Source organism: Vigna umbellata, chromosome 3, assembly GCF_029865625.1.
Source record: "Vigna umbellata cultivar VRB3 chromosome 3, Vumbellata_1.0, whole genome shotgun sequence".
NCBI lineage: Eukaryota > Viridiplantae > Streptophyta > Magnoliopsida > Fabales > Fabaceae > Vigna > Vigna umbellata.
Genome location: NC_142167.1, coordinates 9,467,257 through 9,493,493, shown reverse-complemented (window position 1 = coordinate 9,493,493; position 26,237 = coordinate 9,467,257). Strand labels below are relative to the sequence as shown.

General features: G+C 30.2%; 1 protein-coding gene across 1 annotated transcript; it reads left to right on the top strand.

Annotated features, from left to right (window-relative positions):
- The first annotated feature begins 15,722 nt into the window (after positions 1-15,722).
- LOC124827318 (vacuolar protein sorting-associated protein 26A) lies at positions 15,723-21,942 on the top strand. Its single transcript, XM_047300346.2, has 12 exons — positions 15,723-15,992; positions 16,212-16,265; positions 16,418-16,492; positions 16,712-16,786; positions 16,916-16,988; positions 17,861-17,905; positions 18,059-18,170; positions 18,305-18,371; positions 18,581-18,625; positions 19,446-19,501; positions 20,262-20,437; positions 21,364-21,942. Exons 2-12 carry the CDS (start codon positions 16,263-16,265, stop codon positions 21,543-21,545), a joined length of 909 nt encoding a protein of 302 aa, XP_047156302.1. The 5' UTR covers positions 15,723-15,992; positions 16,212-16,262; the 3' UTR covers positions 21,546-21,942.
- Positions 21,943-26,237: the final 4,295 nt, after the last annotated feature.

The following is a 26,237-nucleotide window of genomic DNA, read 5'->3' as shown; positions in this document are numbered from 1 at the left end:
CGTAAGAATCATTGACTTTTTAAGAGTTTATCCACTTCAAAATATCCAAATTGTATTAACTTATAAAATTTTCATCTCCTCTCATATTAATAATTTCTTTTTAGTTGAAATTATGTTTGAAAGAATTCTCCGATTTAATGGTCTTCTTTAGAATGTGGATTGTCCTTAGATGAGTTTTTTTTTTTTGGAAGAGAATGGACCTTTGTGTCAAGTTATGGATTATAGAAAAATGAATTTTGTAAGAACTTGTCCATGTAAAGTTAATAAAAATAAATAAATTATATTCGTAATATAAAGAGTTAGTATTGCTAAAAATACACTCTTTTTAATCAAAGGATGCAATTTTTATACATGAAAATTTATAAATGATTTATTTCAAGATCATGGAATCATTGAAATTACATTTCTCTTTAATTAAAGGATGGCATGAAAACTTATAAATGATTTATTCCATAGTTTTGGAATTATTTATTTGACTCGAAGAGATATATATTCATCTTTGAAAAGATGAAGAATATTTAATATTCATTATCCTTGACCTGTAAACCTTACCCTTATAAATAAGCGTCTTTAGAGAGTTTGAGACACACAAGAGTAGTTGGATAATGAGTTGAGTATCATTTAAGAAAGAAAAAGAGAGTTTTCATCATTTCTTACTTAAATAGTTATAAGTCATCCAAATTGTGAGTTTATGAGTTATCCTCTTGATAAGAGAAATCCTTTTGTAATCTTATTTTTATAATGGAGTTCTTATATTAGCTTGGTCCCATGGTTTTTCCTTCTCATACCATGTTAAAAATATTGTGAGTTATTCTCTTCTCTTATCCTTTTTTTCTCTTAAGCCTATTTTAAGTTACATAGATAGAGGGAAAATTTTGCTTTTGCATAATTTGCTCAATTTTCAACAGTGGTATTAGAGCCAAGTTCTTGTTGGTGATCAAGTTAGATGAGTCTTTGTATTGAAAGTCTTCCTAACGGTATGTCAGAACGACGGTACAAGTAAGGGGTACTTGTGGTTTGTGAAATGTGAAAGCTTAAGGAGGAAATGTCAACGTGAAGGAACTCACACTTAAGAGGGAGATTGTTGGAAAATCCAAGTGTGGGTATAAGTCTTACATTAAGTAAAAGTGAGAAAATTAAGCATCATATAAGGATGAAGACCCATAAACTCATTACCTTAAAATTTTGGATTGAAGATGATATCAATCCTTATGTGTGGGTTGACTCATGTCTTATTGGTGTTATATCTCCCCGGTGATACTATCTAGAAAGACCCATCAAGTATGAGTTTAGAGATATATGTCATTTATTTTTATGTTGATGATCTTATATAAGCTTTTATCTTGTAAATAATAAGGTAAAGTTTAATAAAAAAAAAAAGACATTCTTAAATGCTAATAGATTTATTGTTCTATTACATATAAATACTGACTTAAAGTATATTATGATATATTCTTGGAAACAAGTATATTAGTATACTTTAGTTGATAGAGATACAAGTCCGCCAAACTCAAAATCTAAATAACTTTTGTTGAATAGATGAATGAATTTGATTGATAATAAACTCACTCATTTTGTAAAGTTTTGCAAGCTTGAGTATATAAATCATAATTTATATACATAAATCTTTTGTCAATATAGAGAACAAAACACAATGCCCATTCTCTTTTTATAAAGATTAGTACACAATATTTAATGAAATATTGATTAGATGACACATATGATTCCCTAAGTGATTAGTTGGTACACACATTTTAGTTATGTTTACCAATAGAGAAAATACATTAAAGATTTGTTCATAATAATGAATTGGGTTCAAAAAGTGGACCCCTTAGTAGGAGTACGACCAAAGGAAGGTTCAATCAAGTGAGAGAAGGCTATAAAGAAGGGAGATGGAGCAGCCAAAGCTCAGCAAGCTGGTTCACGCGCCCAGCAAGAGACTGCTCAACATCAACCAGAAGGCACTCAACGCCAAGATTCAAGAGAGTTTTCCAAAGTCCAGCAAGCTGCTTCTGCTCAGCGGATGGTAGATGCCCCTAACGAGCTCATGTTAGGTTTCCCAACAACATGGGGTGTGTTTTCTCCACGTTGCTCAATGTGTTTTGCATGCTTGTATATGTGTCTTATGATTTGTGAATGGTATCTGATGATTAGGAGGGTAGCTAGGCATGGTTAGAGGTTGAATGGATCTATAAATTCAGTGCTGCTTACTTTGTAATAGAAAATTTTGGGATAATAGAAATGTTACTCTATTGAGATAAGTCTAGAGCTTATTTTCTCTACTAGAAAGTCACGGCTAAAGAGGCCTTGAGCCTCTTTTAGCCTCCTTCCATTACTAGGAACCTTTACCTAGTCTAAATCCTACACTTAAACCACATATACCTCAATTAGCTTCCATAAACACTTGTCTTCTACTGCCTCATTTCCATGGATTTCATTAGCTAACAACTATATGAGGAAGCTTGGCTCGTGCCTATTGAATCAGGGAGTCATCACATAGATATGACTATGTCCACATAAGTATATGAGAAATGCTCATACAGAAAATTATGTCAAAGATTTGACCACAAAACCACAATTGTGTTAACATAGTACGAGAGACACACTTATAAAAAAAACTATACCAAAGACAACAAAGTTATGATTACCTCTACATGGTTATGTGCACATGAAGAAAATTACTGAAAAATTCTATCACAAGGGAGTCTATGTGTTCATATTGTTATGGGAAGCGTGCTCGTATGAAAACTATACCAAAGACTCTATCACAAAAGTGTCTACATTCACATGGTTGTTAGAGGTGCATTCATGTAAAAAAAATTGAACACAGAGTAATTATAGAGGTGCACTCATGTAAAATAATTACACCAAACATTCAACCAAAAAATTATGGTAACATTCACATGGTTGTAGAGTTGTGTAGAGTTATCAACTTAACCCATGGTTCATGGGTCAGCCTTAGCCAACCCTTAAATAAGTCCTCTTTCAAGAGATCCCAATTGAGGAGGCAAAAAAAATCACAACCCTAAAACCCTCTCTCAAGTGGGTTAGGGTCAGGACTTAGGTGTGTTTGACCTCACTACAAGACTTTAATTAACTTTTAAATATAATATATTTAACTTGGGTCATATATTGAATCTAGGTGTCTCGGGCAAAAGGTCGAGACGGGTCGACCTGAGCATAAGGTGAGTTAAGCCACTTGAGCTGAAGGTCGAGACGAGTTTTCTTAGACCAAAGGTAGAGAAGGTCCAGATGGGCTAACCTAAAACGAAGCTCGAGAAAGGACAGCCTGAGCCATATGCCGAGATGCGCCTACCCATTCTAAAGGTTCATACAGGCCCCGTCCAAAATTTGGCCGAGTTAGCTACGGTCGAAATTCAATCAAATCCGACAGAGTTGACCTCGACTAAAATTTGGCTTAATTCATTCATTTCCATGGTCAAATTTCGACCATATTCAGTCAAGTCTGTCCTAACACAATTTTGACTAACTCGGTCCTAGCTTAAATTTGGCCAAATTTGGTCGAGTCTGTCCCGATAGAATTTCTACTATGTTTTTCACAGGAGAAATTTGACCGAACCTGGTTTGATTAAGCCTTGGCCGAATTTTAGCTAAGTTGGCCCCGACTAATTTCAGTTGAATTCGATCATGTCGTCTCCGACTGAAATTTGGCCAAATTCAGTTGAGTTTGCCTTGGCCGAGTCGGCCCCTAAATTAAAGGTCTAATAATATATTTAAATAAATTAATATTTTTTTCATGTTTAAAAATAAAGTTCATGTGCTGACTTTGACCCACAAGGCTTTTTTTGACATTTTGACCATATGGGCTTTTCCAATGGGGCTTTTTGACCCTATGGGGTTTTGTGGCTCCAACCCATATGTGTCAAGACCAAGTTTTGTGATGTGAGCCAAATTGACAACTCCAAATGTGCACTCTTTAAAAAAAAGAGCACTAGAAATTTGAACACAAAGGTGTGATTTCTTCCTTATGGTTGTGGAAAGTGTGCTCGTGTAAGAAAATTGCATCAAATATTCAACCACATAGGTGTGGCTATGTCCACATGGTTGTAGGAGATACATTCATAAAGAAAATATCACTAGAGATTCTACCACAATCATGGGGTAGCTTTCACTTGATTGTAAGAGACGAAATCTTAAGAAAAATTACACAAAAAAGATTAAATTACATTCATAAAGAAAATAACACTAGAGATTCTACCACAATCATGGAGCTGCTTCCACTTGATTGTAAGAGATGAAATCTTAAGGAAAATTACACTAAAGATTAAATTACAAAGTTATGGATATATTCACATGTATATGACAAAATTCACATAAGTGTGAAAGACGTGTTTATATTACAATATATATTTGATCATAGGTCCATTGGGAAACATGTTTATGCAAAAAGTTATAGTCGTCTTAAATCAATTGAGTGTGGTCGTGTCCACATAAGTCTATGAGAGACATTTATATAAAATTTACATAGTTTTAAATTAGTTTTAATTATAATTATTGTCATATATTGTATAAATCTTTTAAGAAAATTATGAAATTGTGATAACAAAGTTACCATAACATATTTCACCATGATCTTAAAGTTGGTATAAAATATTTACCAAGATCTTAAAGCAGGTATTGAATTTCCCAAAATCTAGAGTTTCTTTGTATAAGTACCTATTTCATGTTTCAAAGAGCATTGATTGATTATTTTAAATTTGTTAATACCTTACAAACATGTCAAGTGTTAGTTAGTTATTTTTTTTTGTTTTTTTTTTTAATTTTCTTAACATATCTTTTAAAACTTATTTGGTTGTCCACATGTGAGGCCTTGTAGTGTGACATGTGGTTTTGTTATTGTGATGTGATAAGATACTATCATGTGTCGGTGTTAAGTGTAATTGTATTATATTCAATTTACTCTCTGTGTATTTTTTATTCAATTAAATCCTTTTATTAAAATTAAACAATGTTGTCTATTTCTAAATTGAGACCAAATTTATTATTTATGTAAGTATTATATAAATATTCACATTAAAATTTATTTTTTATTAAATATTTTATAATTATTTTTGAACAAACTCTAACAATATTATTGAATTCTATTTAAATTAATTACTTTTAATTTTATAAACAAATATGAATTAATAATATAATAATTCTAAATATTTACTCTATACCTAAAACTTAAATTTCTTTAATAAATATAATAAGGGTTAAATATGTTTTTGGTCCCTTAACTTTTAGTGAAAATTGAAATTAGTCCATCTTCAAAACTTTGGCCTAATTTAGTCTCCAAACTTTAGAAATGTGTGAATTTAGTCCTTTTAACTAAATTTTGTTAGGTTTATTTGATGTTTCAAGTCTATTTCATGATAGCATTTGAGTTGTTTATACCATTTGACACATTTTTGCTTCAATGTTAACTGAGAAATGCATTTGAAACATCAAATAAAATTAACAAAATTTGGTTAAAATGACTAAATTCACACATTTCTATAGTTTGGGGACTAAATTAGTAGTCCAAAGTTTTGAAGAGAGACTAATTTCAATTTTCACTAAAAGTTAAGGGATTAAAAACATATTTAACCTATATAATAACATTTATACGATAAATAATAAAGTATTGTCTGATTTAAAATAGAATAAAATATTAAATAAATATTTGTTTGACTTAAAAATATTAAAATTTAAAATAAGAATAATTTAAAAATCAATTTTTATTACGTAATAAAAAACAATAATTTAAATAATGAATATCTAAAAATTAAAATTTTATTATTATCATTATTACCATTATAATAAAGTAATTTAATATGTAATTACTTTAACATTTTTAATTTAATATGTTAAAAAGTTAATTTTAATAAAAATATTAATATAATATTTATATAAATAATAAATTTAGTTTTAATTTGGAGAGAATCTACATTGTTACATTTAAAAAAATAAGACTAAATTGAATTTTATATATATATATATATATATATATATATATATATATATATATATATATATATATATATATATATATATATATATATATATATATATGAACTATTAAATATAAGATAATAGTACGAGATACTATTTTGTACATGTAATACTGATAATGTAATGTCAAATTAAGGAGAAACACTCATATAAACCTATATTTAGTATGTAACTGATCTTACTTAACTAAACAAATTCAATTATAAATCTAATTTAGTGAATCAAATATTCTATAAGAACATCACACTCGAATTTTAGAAATCTATGACAAAATTAAAAGAAAGGAGAAACTTGAATTGCATATGCACGACAAAGATAGAGTCTATTAAATATTAAACTCTTGTTTCTTTGTCCACATATAAATTTGTTATTTTTTAAAGTGTTTTACCCAAACTTATATCTTAATCCTGAGATCGAAGATACAAATTAATAAAAATATATAGAAATTAAGCTCTTTTAATAGTTAAGTTTTTTTTCATCTTCTAAAAAAAAGTTGTATTAAAATTTTCAATTATTTTTGTTCAAATTGCCTTAAAATCATTTTTTTAAAGATGAAAAAATCAAAAGGAAACTTATAAATAAGAAAAAGAGAAGAATATAATTTATCCAACTTTAATTCTAAAAAGAATTTGACAAAATTATTAATATAAGTGTAACAAAGAAAAGAAAATAGATTATTTATACGAATTCCTAAGTTTTAAGTAAAATTGCTCGTACCGATAAAAGAAATACATACAATAGAATGTAATATAGTCTTATCACAACAATTGAGATTTTTTTTTTCAAATTACTAAAATCCTTTAAATTACAAGACAATGTTATTTAATTACACTGAGTGACCCTTTGAGGTTTACTCGCCCAAAGACTGAATGGGTTGCGTAGCAAGTCCAACACTAGAAGCAAATTTAGAATAATTTTCCTAGCAAGACAGACTCACTCAATGAGTCCCAATCCTTCTAACTCTCAACCAAAATCAAATTCGATATTCGCTCAGTGAGAAGACCTCCCTTAACTCTGCCAAATTCAGTTTTGGCTATCCATGTTAGTGGACAACGACAAATGCACTAGTAGCACGTAACAAGTGATAAATATTGTTCTCTCCCAAAGGATTTTTGCAACACTCAACAAATTTTGTAATTCACAACTCAATTAGACACAAATATCACAAAAACACAAAGAAAATCTTTTTGGGCTTTTATCAAAGAGTTGGTGTGCAAAAAGAAATTTAACATAGAGTATTCACACTTGTCAAGATTATATTTCATCCACTTCATTCTCATACATTCACAAATATCTCAACTCCAATTTTAAGTCAAAATCAACTAACAAGATTACTCAAATCCTATTCTTAGTGACTTTGAGTCTATGATAACTCATCAAGTTCCAATTCCTTGAATCATCAACAAGTGAAATCATGCATTAAGTTCAAAAGTATTAAGATTACTAATGAATCATGTTTTATCCCTATATGTAAGCTCCATTAGGTATTCAATTTCAACTTTAGGTTCAAAAGACATTTTCCAACACCTCAAGAACCACGATCAAGCCATAGGTGATCAAGTCACAACAAGAATTAAGCATAGAAATCAAATATTAATATAGAAATGGAAAAACATATGTATTGACATCACAAAATAAAAATATATTAGTTTATTACATCTAATCTCAATAATAGGTTTATTTATCTATGGTGGAGAACCTATGATTTACAAATTGAAGGGATAGGGAAAAATATGAACCAAATAAAAGAAGAAAGCCCTTTTTCCAAGGCACTAAGCAATTGCTCCAAGCTCCATTCGTACCCACATCTTCCATTCATAGCCCATTTTCCTTTACAATCTTAAAAAGGGGGTAAACCTCCATGGATAGAGGATAAGACCCAATGAGAAGTAGGAGAGCTTTCCAACACCCCTAACAACCACTAAGAGGCTCTCCTAAGCACCCAAAGTGTTTCTCTATCGTGAAAAATAAGGAATCAATCCAAACCCCCACGAGAATCATTATTAATTACCTATTTTTTTCCATGTAAGTGATGCTACCACCCAACTCCATCTCAGTACCGCTGGGCGCACTCGTTAAATCGTGAAAGGATAAGCTAATTTTTGGTAGGGGGAGCTAAGTTAAATCTAAACTCACATATCTCATATGTGTTTTTGATGATGACAACAACAGAATTATTTTAATAGTTTCTTGCACACATTAAGCAAAACTGATGATTATATATCTATTTATGCTTGAACTATATGTTATGCATATTCATTGTGTTTATATCTATGATATGTGATTATATCTGTGATATGCATATTCATTGATTAGATTGATAAAACTCTATGGACATTGCATATATGTATGAATTAATCGATTACAATGATTATGTAATCTATTAGATTCATCAGATATCAACATTTGTTTAACAGTGGCGAACTGCAAGTTTTAGCCGACTACATTATGTGGATAATCGATTAAAACCCGTGCATTTGCATTTACTTGGTTGCTGAGTGCATTGATGAGTTTTTGTCTGAAAAAGTTTTCAAATTTGTTTACGTGTTGTACTTAATCGATTACACTCTTTTCGTAATCGGTTAAAATGTTCAATAATTGAAAATTGTTTTCGCGATAAGTCATAACTAGGGATGGCAACGCGTCGGGTCGGGCACGGATAGTGCCTACCCACAACCCGACCTGCCGGATAAATCTATACCCGCTATTCGACCCTCTACCCGCACGGGTACCTGTTTAGAAAATACCCGCGGGTATTTTAAAATCTGCAAGTACCCGTGGATACTCGCAAAAAAAATATTTAATACATTTTTAAAATATAATTTAAATAAAATTACAAAAAATATATATAATATAATATAAATTAAATTAAATATAAATTATAATTTAATTTTAATTAAATTTAACCTAATAAAATATAATTTTATTTTATTTTTAATTAAAACATATATAAATTAACTTTTTTTATTATTTCTTTCGGGTAACGGGTACCCGCGAGTCGGGTAGTATACTACCCGTACCTGACCTATTTAGAAGCAGGTATTAAAATACTCGCTACTCGCTACCCGCGGGTATTAAATATCCGTAGGTAGTAACTACCCACCGCGGATTTTACCTGCGGATATTCGTGCCCGCGGATTTTTTTGCCATCTCTAGTCATAACTATCTTAACGGTCATATTTTTAAATGCTATGACTTGCATTAATTGCTTATTTGATTACATGTTATGCTTAACCTGTTAAATGCGTTAAATGTAATTCTTTTACAGTAGTGTTAATTGCTTAACCGATTACATTAATAACGTAATCGATTAATTTGTGTCAGAGTTGCTATTTGTATAAATTGATGCATAGTTCTCTGCATAACAAGAACTTTTGGATATTATCTTTCAAATTTGACAAAGTTTGTTGAGCCTTAAATTGTAGGAGCGTTCATTCTCCAAGAATCAAGAAGCATTTCATTTGGAAGAAATCAAAGCAAGGATATTTGAAGAAATTGTTGTGCTTTCATAGTTTGATCAATCTGCACTGAGGTGTTCTACTGGAATATCAGTTTCATCTACAATTATCTGTGATTGGTGTTGCCCTGTTGCCGTTGGCTAGGAAGAGAACGTGGAGTTCTGGTTACTTTGAGAGGGGTATCTCAAAGGGGTTTTTGCAAAAAGAGGATTGTTCTTTTTGTGTATTTGACTATAGTAGATTTGGAGTTAGAGAGGAGGATACATTGAGAGGGTGTCTCTATATTGCTTGCTGTAAAACTCAATCTATATAGTGCATTTTCTTTCAATCTCAAGTTGATTGAAAGGGACTGGATGTAGGCATTGAGTCCGAACCAGTATAAACCTTAGTGTGGTTCTTTCTATCCTTTATCTCTTTCATTTCATTACATTATTTATTTTCTTGCATTTCAAGAAAGACTCGGAGATTTTCAATAGGTTTTTAAAAGATCAATTTTTATAATACAAAACCAATTCACCCCATCCCCCTCTTGGTTGGGAAACAAGGTCAATCTTTTTCTACAATTGGCACTAGAGCTAGTTTTTCAAAAGTTACTCAAAAACTAATCGATCAGGTCTTTAGTCTAATCGATTATTTTGATCCTGATGGCCTTTGTTTCTCAAACTTTTGGAGAAGTTGCTTCCACAAACATACCCCCTCTGTTTGTAGGAGAAAACTTTCCTTTCTGGAAAATCAAGATGAGAATTTTCTTGGAATCTGTAGAGGGGTTTGGGATGTAGTGATAAATGAACCTTATGAGCCTACAAATGTTGTTGATGGTAAGATTGTATCAAAGAATTTTTCTGAATGGAACACTGAAGAAAGCGAAAGGGCTCATTACGATGTTAAAGCTAAAAATATTATTTCATCTGCTCTAACAATTGATGAGTTTTTTAGGATACCTACATGCACAAACACAAAGGAAATGTAGGATGTTCTAGAAGTCACTCATGAAGGGACTGATGAAGTCAGAAGGGCCAGAAAGAACTCTCTTGTTCAAGAGTACGAAATGTTCTGGATGAAGCCAGGAGAAAACATTTATGACACCAGAAGAGGTTTACACGTATTATTAATCACCTTGTGGCTCTTGGCAAGACTTTTGATAAAAAGGAGATTAATATCAATATTTGGAAGAGTCTAAATAGAAACTGGCAACCAAAGGTGACAGCCATTTCTGAATCTAGAGATTTGACCACTATGAATATGGCAACATTGTTTAACAAGCTAAGGGAACATGAGTTGGAACTTTGAAGATTGAGGGAGGAAGAAGAAACTGAACAAAAACACTCAATTGCCCTCAAGATTTCTAGCAAGAACACTTCAAGAAAGCATGATATTGATGTAGATTCAGATGTAGATTTACCAGAGAAAGAAGTACTCAATATGATGGTAAAGAAATTTTCTAGATTCATGAAATCCAAAAACAATGCATCTGATTTTACACGTAATGCTAGAGGCTACAAGAAGAGAGGCAAAGTTGTTATTCTCACTTGTTATGAGTGTGGTAAAGATGGCCACATCACACCAGAGTGTCCTGCCCTAAAGTCGAAGCAAAAAACTGATGAAATATTCAATCAGGACAGGAAGAAAAACAAGCAGAAGAAAGCCTACATTGCCTAGGATGAATGTGACTTAAGATGTTTTTCTAGTGTTGAAGATGATCAAAGCATAGAGGAAGAGACTAACTTGTGTCTCATGCCTGGATCTGTAAATTCTGGAAGCAGTGAAAGCAATTTCTATGATGAACCGTTACAAGTCAGATATGATCAACTGCTAGATGTCTTTCAAGAACTTCACGCATAAGCAATGAAGTTGCAGTATAAGGTTAATCGATTAAATAGTGAGAAAATGGATTTTGAATATAGAATTGGTAACCTTGTTGAAGAAAATAATTGTTTGAAAAATGATCTTAATGCTGCTTTACAATCTGTTGAAAATGCTAAATCTGAAGTTAAAACTATTGTTAGAGATTGTACAAATTGTCCTTCTCATTTAGAAAAGATTGAATACTTGACTAGCACACTTTCTAAATTTACTCTTGGAAGATCAAATTTAGAAGTTGCTCTGAGTTCTCAAAGAAGGGTAATCAATAAGCAAGGAATAAGTTACAATGCAAAAAGTGAAAGAATTAACTCAAAGAAAATTATTGATTTGAGTAAACCTTTCTCTATTACTTGTTTCTATTGTAATAGCATTGGTCACACTGTTAAGTCTTGTTATTAGAAGAAAGTTGGTGTTCCAAAGGGAAAATTTCAGTAGATTCCCAACAAGCCAATTGTTGTTACTAACACAAAAGGACCAAAGTTTATATGGGTACCTCTACCAAACCTTATGATACTTTTGCAAGTAAATAAACAGAACTGGTGGCATACTAGCACTCAAGGAAGGATCAAAAGAAAAATCATTACTTTTTGAGGAATACTTGTGGTAATAGTGTTTTAATTATGATAATCATGCATCATTCTTTATCACTGACATTCATTTGATGTGTATGGTTGATCTATGCTTAATTGTGGTGAAATTGTGTGAAAATATGATTTCGTGAATTTTAACGAACTATAAAAGTAATGTAATCGATTAAAACACTTCTCGGTGTTTTTTTGTTTTTCAAAATCTCATATTGGTTGCAGGTTAATCGATTAAGGAACTAATATAATCGATTAAAGTTTTTATAAGTGAATTTAATCAACTAAGTAATTCAGGCAATCGATTGAAGTGTTACTAATTTTAAATTTGAATTGGGGTTTCCTTCCATACTTAATTCATTAATTAAAACCCTAATCTATCAAATTGCTCTTCGCACTTTCACTCTGAATCACTCTTCAACTCTCTCTCAAAGTTCTCTGCTTCAAATCACTGTTAAATGGCATCTTCATCCCAAGGAAAGAGAATCAAGACTCTCGACCGAAGGATTGTATCTCGTGGTCCAAATCTTGATGGATGGATTATTGAGGATGAAGCTCAAACCAATTTTATTGATCACTAGAGACTGAGGAAAATTATTCCTCCCAAATACGCAAAGTTGAACTTCTTCATAAGAGAGGGTTTTGTGTTTCAAGACTGGCTTAGTAAGCAAGGACTGAAGACGTTTGTTGAAATGACTAACCCGTGGTACCCTGAACTTGTACAAGTTTTCTATTTGTTAAACCCTCGGCAAGTGTAACCGAATCGTATCAAGTAATAAACCTAGTAAGACCAAGTATCGTTCTCCCAAAGGACTCACGGCCTAGACAGTTGTGTGGTTTGTTGATTAGTTAAGACTTGCAAAACCGATTGATTAAGATTTAAATGCAAATACTCAAAAGTAAATATGAATGCATGGATTGATCAATGGTAAGAAGAAACAAAACACGTGAATTGAAATATATGGATGACTATGTTGTTGGGGTTTATCAATTTCATCCTATTGACTCTCATGTATTCAAGAATTCATCTTTCTTCATTAATTGTTAATGTCACTTTCTAAATTACCTTAAACCCGATGTCTCGGCAAAGAAAGCCTAATCATAATCACTAGTTTACAATGTCTTGTCTCCCTAGCAATTAATCATGCATTATGGTGAACAGAAGCTTAAAGGCAACCAACCATCATGCTCCTATGTCTAGGTTTATACTACTATTGGGAGAGATTCCCCATATCTAGATTTCCCCGTATGTGTCTATATCGACAAAATCAATGATAATGACATCGAATGAGTTAAACAATGCATGCTTTGAGCAAAGAGGAAAAGCCTTAACAATTAATGAAAGAAAGCATGTATCTTAAAGAAAATTTTGAAGAACAAATTCCATACATGAGAGTTTAAAAGGATTACATTGTGCCACCTAATGCCAGGTCACCCTACAACACAGATACTCTCTGTGTTTACAGCATTGGACGTGAATCCTGTGGCGTTTGACTCAAATATTTGTCTTAATCCACTTTTTGTTGTCCAATCATGCTTCTTGATGTCTGGCTTGTTATCCTCTACCATAATTGCTTCCTATTCACTTATTTATCATATTTAAAAGGGAGATTATAGGTAAAAGAAGAACGAAACAAATAAAACACAAAACAATGCAAAAATAAAACAAACTTGAGGATTAAACAATATAAAATCTAAAGAGTTGATTTATTCACAAAACTTAATACAAATAAAGGGTAGAAGATAACCTTATCAATCACTCAACGAGAATGGGACTTACTCAATGAGTCTACAGAGTCAACATTATTGTACAATTTAGTAGTGCAAAACCAAACAAATTGTTACCTCCTCCTTCAAAACAACTCAATATCACACCAATCACAATTTTAAAACACAACTCAATATCACACTAATCGCAATTTTAAAACACTTATCTCAACAAATAAAATACATTCCACAACTTCATAGCAAAGTGTCTATCACAATACCAAATGTAACATATTTGACAACTTCTATATTCAATCAATTTCATACACAATTCAAACACTCATTTCAAACAAAATTATGCAATTCTAGGTTTAGATCGTAATTTACATACACATTACCAATATTAAAACGAAAATCAACATGCAATTTGTTATAACCAACTTCCTTCACCTCAATTGAAAATTTTAAGTTCCTCACACCTTTTCACCACTTCTACCCACACAAAAGTATCTACTCTCACACAACGATATCAATTAATGATTTGAATACTACACTAAAATTATCAACATGCAAATAATAAATTAGATTAAAGTTGAATTACATCTAACTCAGAAAACCCCAAACAAACATAAGATCAAATATTTGACTCTAAAAAGAGTAATAGGAAAAAAAAACTTATTTTATTGATCCGTGAAATTTGTGGAGTTTTCCGTTGTGATTTCCACGACATACTTTGATCAAAGAATAGATGAACTTTGAGTGAGATATTAAATATTAAGTAGAAAGATAAAAATTTTAGAAAAAAAATATGTATAAGGAAGACAAACATTTCGTATAAGTTTTCTAAAATGAAACCTATTTATAGTTTTGCATAATACATTTAGAAGTTTTTCTTTTTTTAAAAGTTTTACAATAAAAAGGTATATTCAAGTTATCAAAATAAAATTTGAGTATAATTTGAATATTTGTCATAACCAATTTTAAGATAAGGGTTGTAATATGTTCCTGAACTGATGAACAAGAAAAGATAATAAAGCAAAACATATTTTTATAATTCTTAAAATATAAGAGATTTTTGTAAGCATATAAGTTTTTTAAGAGAGAAATTTAGTGATAAGAATAGGAATGGTTAAGTCAAACCTAAAAAAACATATTTGACTTTTATTTTAAAGAAACTTAGTGACAAATTTTTAAGTTATTATTTTAATTATTTTTTATTTTATTGTATATTTTGTTTACTAAAGTTATTGTTATATTTTTCATTATAAAAAATATAAGAGAATATGAGTGTTATACATTTAAGCATAAAATATATCATTAAAAATTTCTATTTATATAAAGCAAATAAAGTGAAATAATAAGTATGAATTTTATGATAACTCTTTTTATATTTAAATATATTAAAATTTATTCTAAAAAAATAATTTAGAAAAGATAATATAAACTAAGCAACAAAAGTTAAAAGAAAAAAAATGTAAAAACAAAAACATTTTTAAAGAGGAAAGAAGTGAAATCTTATCTTGATCATTTAGAAGTGAAATAAGCATTCTAATAAATAACCGAAAAAATAATTTTTTTAATATTCAATTGTATTTTTAATCGATTATAATAAAAAATAAATGTTTATTTAAGTAATTTTAATAAAACGCAATTTTAAATTAACTAAAAACTTAAAGAATTTTTTTTATATAAGAGATGAAACAACAAACGTAATAGAAAATAATTACAATTTTTATAATTTATCCAAGCACCTTTGTTTTTCAGAGTTTTCTTTTACAAAATATTATTTATTTTCAATACTACTCAAATGAAGAAAAAGAAAAACTTTTCTACGTGCTTCAAGACATGAAATGTAGCAGGAAAATAGAAAATTTCAAAATAGTAACAATAAAATATTATTTTTATGTAAAAAAATATTTTCATTGTACTCATCTGGGCATCCAAAATTATCATGTGATTTGGTGAGAAAATTTGATTTTTTATTATAAATTAAATCTCTCTTATTATTTTAGGCAAAATTATATAGATTTTATTTTGTAAATTTTCGAAATTACTATTATACTTTTTTATTATATAAAAACATATGACTTATTTTAGCCATGTTGTCCAAATGGTACAGAGCAGAGGTGAATGGGAGAAAGAAAAGGCAACGCAACACAACACACAACACACAGCCTCGGTGAAACGACAATGCGTTTTGGTTTTGGAAACGCAGAAGAATAAGAAGACGCGATTCTGCTACTTCTTCTACCTCTCTCGTTTCACTGTTAGCGCTCACGGAGTTTCTGATTCACTTTCAAATTATGCGTTTCGTTACCAAATCAAACCAAGTGGCAGATAATCGCAACTCCACCGTTTCCTTTTGTTGATCCGTGGGATAGCGCACACGGTAACTCTTCAATTTCGTTAGATTTCGGCTTTCAGGTTTTGGGAGGGGGATAGCGGTAGAACTAGACAATTTAGGTGAAAAGGGGTTTTGAGTGTGATCATGGATGCCCAATTGGACATTGACTCAATTTGATTTGGTTTTGGGGTGAAGATCTGTGAATCAGGAGCATTTTTTTTTTTTGTATGAATGGTTTTAAATTAATAGATTTGTGCTTCACAGGTGTTGGTGTGTGCACTGAGGTAGAAAGAAGAATACTGAATTTTGAGCACCATGGTGAGTTTTGTTTTCTCGGGGTTTATATTTTGGTTATGTTCCTGTTGGTTATTTTCTAACCTTGGTTCACTTGATTTGCTGATGGTGATGACTCTTTATACTTATTTTTGGGGAACCAAAATGAAAAATAAATAAATTATATATGTATATAGAATTACTTGCTTGGAGCTTTCAAGCCTGCGTGTAATGTCTTGATCTCGCTTAACGATGGGAAGAACCGGAAGCAGGTAAGCAACCGTTTTTATTTTGTTTTTATAAGTAGTGGTATACTTCACGTTGTGGCAATTTCATTTTGTAATAATGTTGCAAAAGGCAAAGGTTGATGCTTGTGATAGTTCAAGGTGGTGGGAGAGGAATTGTGATCTTTCAATAGCTTTGGTTTTCCTTGTTCATTGTAGGGTCTTATATGCTAGTTTTGGTTGATTTTCTCTTTGTGGGTTTTTTAGGTTCCCTTTAAAAAGGAAAATGGTCAAATGGTTACAGTCCCACTTTTCCAAAGTCAAGAAAACATTGCTGGGAAGGTATTTTATTTGATGTTCATAATATTGGACCATTGAGTTTAAGTTTAAACACATGGTGTTTTTCAGTAACCTTTTATATATTGTCTACCTCACTGCGTTGAATATTATTTTATCTGCTGCCATTTTTAGATTACTGTAGAACCAATGCAAGGGAAGAAGATTGATCACAATGGTGTAAAAGTTGAGCTCCTTGGACAGATAGGTTCGTACTTGACTAATCTCCCCGATTCTTCAATGTGTTATATGTCTTGAAAATCTCAACGGTAGAAAACAAAATGAAGAAGTACAATGAATTGGTGTTTAAAAATCTTTTGTCTGTATCTAAGTGATGAAACTGATAATGATAGAAAAATTCTGTTGTACTTTGTGGACTTTTGATGCGCTTGCATAAAGGAATTTACCTTGTCAGTTACCATTCAAGGTATATGATTTTCCATTTCCCCTAAACTAAAACTTTCATTATCCACTATCTTTGTCCTTTTGTATCAAATGTATTGAATGTTCAATTACGATTATAACTCCTAGGGATGCTACATTGTCACATTTGCATCACATTGTAAGATAGATGTGTGATTTTCTCTATGTAATTCACCTTCATACCTTTAAGGAGTCTGGGATCATTTAAAAATCAATCTGGCATTGACGATGCATGCTACTCTGAAATTTTATTCATTATTTTCTTATAATCTTAGGAAACATAAATGAATTATTATACAGAACAATTTCAGTCCTAAAGATGTACAGCGGAAAGATGGATTTCCTAATTGAAGGTTTTCATTTCAGTTTTATCAAAATAGTTTATGGAACTTATTTTCTTTGGATTTTTACCCACCCTTTATTCTCTTGAGCATCTGCACCTGAAACTGTTGTAATCGTCCTGACATTGATAATCTTATTTCAAATTTGTGCACTTGAAGATTATTTTTACAATGATGTACGTAACTGTTAAATTTGTTGCTGGTAATGGCTGGCAAAGAAGAAATTATCCATTCATCGTTATTGCTTTGGGAATAATTTTTGTTGTGACCGTTATCTTACTAACAATTTCATTTTCAATTTTGTTTCATTGTGCAGAGATGTATTTTGACAGAGGAAATTTTTATGACTTTACTTCCCTTGGTAATCAGCTGTTTTCTGCCATTTCCATTCTTAAATTTAAATATTCTACCTGGTTGTAGTCAGCCTTTCATTTAGTACAACTAATGGAGTGACCCATGCGATGCTTAGTTATACTATTGTGAAATAACATATGTTCTTTTTACTGTTTTGCAGTACGAGAACTAGATGTTCCTGGAGAAATTTATGAGAGGAAAACATATGCATTTGAATTTTCTACTGTTGAAATGCCATATGAAACTTATAATGGGGTGAATGTGAGGCTTAGGTAAGATACCTTGTAGATCCATGGACTTCTCAGTTTGCTTTTTGTTTATAGTCTGAAATATTTATTTTGCTATAAGGGTATGGGATGCATGAATATGATATTTTGTTATGCTTTTATGCATTTTCAACTTCCAGGTATGTATTGAAAGTGACCATTAATCGGGGCTATGCTGGAAGCATAATAGAATACCAGGATTTCGTGGTATGTTCTCTTTGAGTAAATAGAATTTCTGATTTGTGATCTCTGATATCAAATTTATTGTTTTATCAAATCATTACATTCATGGACACTATTGTGGTGGATGTAGTTGTAAAAGTATATAATTCACATGAGTATATCTAAAAAAAATAATTTTGTAGATGTGAATATATTTTCTTTGTTAACTTATATTTTGTTTCTTCATCTGTCAGGTTCGGAACTATTCTCCACCTCCAGAAATTAACAATAGCATCAAGGTGAGCATAATGATGTGGTAATTAAATTTTAATTCTGTCTAGCACATATCCGTTGCTACAAACTGTGATATTCATTTTCACAATTTTCAATCAATCAAAACCAATAATGACTCAGGAACAATAAAGTGAAGCCATGACATCAATGTCAACCATTGTCTTTGATTTACCTGTCGCCAAAGCATCTGCTGGTGCATGTAGTTATTGTGATAGCTCTGTTAGTTGAGAGGCCTTAGTTCATCAGTAAGGGGTGAGTTAGTCAGTTAGTGGGTTACTTATAGAAACTGGATCATAAATCAAAAAGGAAAAGAGCACTCAAACAAAGAAACTAAAGAGTTTGTTTGGAAGTTTCAAAAGTTTACATATATACCATCCTGCTGGCATTTTGAGGGTTCAGAAAACCTCCCACTAATCACTAATTTTTTTGACACACCCAAGACCTGAAAACGCACCTGTATATATATCAGCTTTCAAACACAACAACAAACTTAACTACTAACAGATTTTACAGCTGTTTGAATTAAAACAATTAGGTGTATTTTCCTTTTCCCTTCTTTCATCTTTCATAGACCTTTGTAATAGGAGGTCATACCCTGACATTTACTCAATCAGTCAAGTGGATGTTGTTATATAGAAATAGGAAGAGGGGTTCAGAGGGGAGTCATTTACTGTCTGTTCCATTTCTTGATTCTGAAAACACATCAGTGCCAGTATTGGGAATAAGAGTTCTTAATAAAATTTATTCCTTGTGTGCTTTACCTCAATTTTGTTATTGGCTACTTCCATTTCTTAATTGTATTTCATGGTATTATACCTTGTACAGATGGAAGTTGGAATTGAAGATTGTCTACACATTGAATTTGAATACAATAAAAGCAAGTAAGCTGAAAATTTAATTGGCTATTTGACCGGAATTGTGTGGTTGTTTATCTTAATTATGTACCAACCTGTATCTTGTGGAGTTTCTGTTCATATCTTGCAGTATGAAATATATGCATTACGTTATCTTTTTCTTTTAGACCTATGGATTTGTTTTTCTGTTTACACGAAGCCTATGGATTATAATAGAAACACCTAGACAATTTAGCAGTTATCTGCGCCAAAGATATTTTTTTCAAAAAATTACACTGCATCACACTGCATCTAGGAAGCAAAAATACGATACGGACACAAGGGGACAACAAATTTTACAAATTATTGGACACAACATGACTATAATATAATATTTAAAATTCATTTAAAGTAGACATTTTAATCAAAGGATTGAGTTTAAATTTTAAGAATTTTGTAACTTTAAATTTTAAGAATTTTGTAACTTATAGCAGTCACAATGAAATACTTCATCTATCTAATTCTTGTAGTATTTCAATCTATGTTGGCATAAAAGTTTGAAATCTATAGGAAAATAAAGTGTAAAAATGCATTCAAGATTTTGAAATGTTTGCGCAGTATTTAACATGGATACATGTCCATCATGGCTATGATATGACATGGCTACTATTTAGAAATGTCTGTGCATCTTAGTACTGTATACTGCATTGAGCTTTTGTGCATGTTTGAAGAGAAAATACTTTTCTCATCTAATTTGTACTTTATTGGGGAGCCTTGCAAATGCTTATTCGTATGTACTGCTCTTCAGGTATCATCTGAAAGATGTCATCATTGGTAAGATATACTTTTTACTTGTCAGAATCAAGATAAAAAACATGGATCTCGAGATTAGGCGTCGAGAATCCACAGGGTCAGGGACCAACACCCATGTTGAGACAGAAACATTGGCTAAATTTGAGTTGATGGATGGTGCTCCTGTTAGAGGTTGGTTAGCCTTGAAATTGGATTTCATCTTTTGTACTTTCTATTCACAAATTAATCTGGATAACATAAAAATAGTTTAGACATCATCTAGGTTTTCATATACTTTCACCGGTAAACCAACTCCCCCTTTTGTATTAACTGAACTTTAAAATAAAAAATCTTGTTAAGCATAACATCTCATATTTATGCATACATATTCATAAATCTTTTTTAATTCACTCTTTTACCAGAGGTGAAATTGTATTTTACTGGTTTTGTATTCTATCACTTAGTTAAGGCAACAATTTTATGCCACGTAGATGTTGATTCTAATGACAAAACTTGTCGTTTTTTGAAGTAAATATAAAGATAAATTACGTTTGTCTTGTAGATTGGTAAACTACAGTTCTTTCTTTATTTTGAAAATCAACTAATTATTAACTTTTTGTATTTGAGAAAGATATGAATGTTTTAGGTGATGTTTCCAAAGTTATGCCATGGATGTTCTGAAATTAATAATAAAGCTTTTAATAATGTCTTTAGAAGACTTTGGTCGTATCATCACTGTTAAGATTAATTTATGTTAAAATCGGCTAAATTTGAACTCATTCATTTCTCCACGACGGAGGTTAGTGTAAATTGGACATCTCCAGTGAAGAGTGTATCAAAATATAAAAGCTTGTCAAACTTTACATGAACTGTTCTCAAGCCAAAGATAAAAGAAGGTTGTCTCAAGTAATTGATAGACAACTACAATTTTGTCAAATCTTTTACGCCAAAGTATTAATAACAATTTAAAGCCCTAAAATAATATATTTGTAAAAACGTGTTAATGTTTTTGTACTTCATGGCATAGACAATGATTAAAAATGAAAACAATAAACAGATGTTGTCTTCACACCTCTGTGAAATACATTTCACCTTTATTTATGTGATTGTATTTACAGGTGAATCAATTCCGATCAGACTGTTCCTCAGTCCTTATGAGCTGACACCAACTCATCGCAACATTAATAACAAATTCAGTGTGAAGTACTTTTTAAATCTTGTGTTGGTTGATGAAGAGGACAGACGATATTTCAAGCAGCAGGAAATCACAATGTATAGGCTGGAAGAAGAAGCTTCTTGATTACATATCATAAAGGGAATGCGCATTAGGTATGTAACAAATAATAAAGATTGTGATGGACATTGAGAGCTCTTACATATGGAAGTAGTCACGTGAATCCTGTTTCTTAAGTGGTAAAGTGGCTTGGTATTCTAGCATGCTTGAAATTCAGCATTTTCAAACATGTACATTAACTGATCTCTCATGGATTTCTTTATAGTTCTGTAATTTTTAAACATGTCATCGAAGGAAGCATCTTTAGAAATGTATTGGGTCAAGTGGGTACTTTGTATACGTGTGATACCTGTAGTACTTTGTCGTTTTGTTTTTAACTTTTGCATTGTTTACCTTATGAACATAATGATACCCTTTTTGAATTCTTTTGAAGAGACAGAATCTGATGCAGGACTTTGGTTTATCTGTCTTTGAGTTGCCATCTTCTATTGTTACATTTATTTTAGTAACCATACTTTGCACTCAATGCATTTTGTCTTTTTTAGTAAATTATAATAATCACGTCTGAAGTTGGGTGAAATTGTAGTTCAGAGTATATTTACTTTAATCTTGAAAAAAAAAGTATTTTTAGCTTCTATTCTATTTCAACCATATTATCTTCAACTCAATTTTAACCAAATTATTTGTGAACTAGCCTCAATTAGGTTTAGGGCATTTTTAATTCAACAAGGACATCTTGGACTTGGTTTTGACTAAGTCATCTTTGTTTGACTTCAAATCAAGCCATATTCAACAAAGCCTTGATCGAGTCATCTTCACTTAACATACTCAACTCAATCTCGATCAGAGAAATTGCAAAACATGATCTTGACTAAAATTAAATCTAACTCAACCTTAATTAAGGTAATTTCACCAAACTTAGCTAAAGTATCTTCAACTTCTCCTCAACTAGAGGCCAAAGCATTTTCATCTTATCCTTGATCAGAGTATCTCAAACCAATCTTGATCAAAGAATGGATTATCTACTTGTGACAATTCTAAATTACAATAAAACAATAATGGGTTATCTACTTCTAAACTTTAACTATGATTAGAGCTTTATAATCTGAATTAGATGTCTCTCTTACTAGATATACTGTGTATGGATTTCTCTTCACTAAGAGTCATAATTTTCGTACAAATATTTGGCCGTGTGAATAAAATAAATAAGTTAAAAAATATTAAAAATTTAAGTTGAAGAAATCAAAAGAAGTTGACTTGTGTTTCTAAGAGTTAACTTATTTCTCTCCTTTTGTTTTCCTTTTCATTTTATCTTTAATTACACTAAATAGAAACCTCATCATTTGTATTTATGTTCTTTTTATTTCCTCACAACTAATCAAATATATCACACATAATGTTGCGGAGGTTAAAACTGTATACTAATTAACAAAATTGTAGCATTTTTAGAAACTAAATACTGAAATTAGTTTGTTCTTAAACATATTGAACAGACAAATAGTGCTTGGTGAGGAAGTGTTTTTTGCTTTAAAATCCTATTATGTTTGTTATGGAGATATATATATATATATATATATATATATATATTATTGTTTGTTGATAAAAAGAAATACAATTATTAGTGGATTTTGCTTTGAAACTGTTTTAGAAACTAAATTAAAATAGACTTATTCTGAAACCATTATTGACATGTGGTTGTTTCGATCTTGGCTACGTCTACTTGCTTGCTAGTTTAATTAGTGAGTTTATAATTATCTCACCTTTTATTTTTTTTTTAAAAAAAATGAGAGTTTAGATTGAAAGTGGTAGTCATCAATTAGAATGTTGAGTCCAATAAAACAAAATAAATAATATATTGATAATTTTATAAAATATATAATCACTTCACAATTCTTGATATATTATTATTATTATTATAAATTATCATAATAATAATAATAACATTATTATTATTAAGTGGTTTGAATTTTTCAAAATATATTTTTTTCTAAAATTAAAATGTGGCTGTGACTTGTTCCAGTAAGTTGGTGTGATCATGTAAACAGATGAAAATGTAAAATATCACTGTCAATTTCACTTTCTATCCTTTACTAGAAGAAATGAAATAACAAAAGTATGATTTATCAATTACTAAAAATAAAAAATATAGTAATCCAAGGTTCTTAGTTGTTTATAAATGTATTTATAAATTTAATTTGTATATTAATTTATTGAAACTTAGTTAATCAAGATTTATAAATTTTATTATTTTCAAGCCTTCAAGTCTTTTTTTTATGTATTTTAATCATCCTATGTCAATGAAGTTCGTTAATATAAATAATTGAGTTTCTTTCACCTCAATTTATATTTCTAGTAACACATTTTAGATTTATGAAAACTTGTAATTATTACTTTATTAATGGTTTGTAAATAAAGTAATCTATAATTTTTTTTTTTAAATTATGTTTTATACTAAATCATTTATAACTATATTTTGATTTTAAGATTATGCTATCTGAAATTTTTTTAAATTATTTAATTTGAAATATGTCTAATTATATAATTTGGAATCTAGATTATAGATTACAGTGTTTTAAAATATAGTTTTGAATTGATTATGAAAGATTAGTAATTTAAAACATAAGATTTTGAATTGACTATGAAGCATTATCAATTTTAGATTATATATTAATAATTTAGAATATATAGTTTTGAATTGATTATTAAATATTATATTTTTCTTTAATAGTATAAAAGATACTCATAGTATTATGATGATCCATAAAAGATTATATACATTACAAAATATGCTTTGAAACACCTTATATTTTAATAACATAATCCATTATAGGTATAGATTATAGATTCTATTATAACCTCAACACTTACTGTTTGAATTTTAGATTTTGTTTCTTTAAATTTTCATAGAGAGGAGAGGAAATTTATTTTAAGTGAGTGGAAGTCAACTCGGTAGTTTTTTTATAACATAATATATAAATAAATAAACCGAAATTGTCAAGAAAACCACTTTGAGTATCATTCTATTTTACCTTATACTTCCCATCATTTCATTTCCCTCCAATCATTTTATTCTGTATTCTAAATTCTTTTAAATTCAAAAATTATCATCTACCATTCAAAAAAATTCTTCACTTCATTTTTTTTTTCTCGAATTTCAAAATTTGATTTCAGATTTTTTTTTTCATCAAATTCTATATTTAAAGAAGAAATTTCCAAAATCTTATCAAATTTCAAAATTTGATATAAAAAAAAAAATTTCATCAAATTTCAAATTGGAGATTAGTCACACCTTATCATTTCGATTTGTAAAAGTAATTTTTGGATTATTTGTTTTTAAAATATTCTAGAATATAATTTCAACAATATGATTTTTAAAACATAATTTCTAGAATAAGTATTTCAAAATCATAAAATGCATTTTGAAATTATTTGATGGGATAAACGAAAATGAAAACCTAAATAAATTGATTTTCAAAATATGAAAACTCAAATAATTTGAAAGGGGTATCATGTTCGGGAAAACTTAGACCAATTGTAAAAGCTTTCTTAAAATATGAATGTAAATGAATTTGAAACACTGTTTTAAAAGGGACATAACAAAACACTTATTTCAATCTAATTTGTAATAAAAGTCTAATAAATTCAACCAGTATTGTTGTTCAACAAAAACCAAACTCGAATCAGCATCAGCCAGAAAAAGTGTTTCTGGTTAATTTATTCAGAGGTGAACATCTTTTCTAAGGCTCAAATACGTCCAACCCGTAGAGGACCATGACACGCATATGACATGTATCGGTAAGTGTCTAATTTGAAACACATTTTGTTTGTCTCAAGACATGATTTTAACATGATTCTAACACAATGTCATTGAGAACAAATACAATGGTTTTCTAAAAGCTTATAAACTTATAAACCCTTATTGTATAAGTTTCTATTATGATTATAAAAATAAGAAAAAAAATCTTAAATTATTACTACTTTTCACTTAGATTGATTTTTGTATTAGGTGACAATATGTTTAGATCATTATATTCGACTAACCTTGTACATACATGATTTGAGTATATAAATATTGGTTTTAAATTAAATAATTCATAAATAGATTTGTATCCTCATGTCCTAGATTTTGAAGCACAACTCACAAAATACTAAGCTTCAAGGTAAGTCTTGGTGGCATTTAAGGCTGAAAAACGGTGGTTAAGTCTGCGGTTAGGCCAAGATTAAAAGATTTAAGGGGTTTATTATGGGATAGGACAGTTTTGGGAAGGTTAGAAGTGATTCAGGATAGGTTCTTAGTGAGTTCTTAAGAGAACTTTGATGATAGATAGAAACAAGAGGTTGGGGGAAATGACGTTCTTGGTTGATTTTCTAGGGTTTTTTTGGTAGACTCTTTGTTGGGGTTTGCTGCGCATTAGGGGAAGGGATTGAGCTTGGTTTAGTGAATGGGTGATGATGAAACGCCTAAAGGCCGTGAGCTAACTGATGGCCTAAGTGAAAGGTTTTTCTTAGATTTTTTTTTGGAGAGGTGTCTTGTGGTTTAAGTTTTGGGTTGATTCTTAACCTTTCTAAAACAGTAAAATCAATAAGATTGCTTAGTTGGTGACCAATTCTTCCCTTGAAAATGATTAATATCCTAAATTTACATCGGGAGTTAACCGAGCCTATTTTTAATGCTGTTTTTATCAAAAACACATTCTTTCTAAAATATCCAAAAGCTACCCAACCTTCATGCACTTTCAAATGGAACCAAAAAGAAAA

Excerpts from the sequence above, each read along its gene's own strand:
- LOC124827318 (XM_047300346.2), top strand. Across the intron at positions 19,502-20,261 it reads TTTGAATACAATAAAAGCAA|GTATCATCTGAAAGATGTCA; the intron begins GTAAGCTGAAAA and ends ACTGCTCTTCAG. Across the intron at positions 20,438-21,363 it reads GGATGGTGCTCCTGTTAGAG|GTGAATCAATTCCGATCAGA; the intron begins GTTGGTTAGCCT and ends TTGTATTTACAG.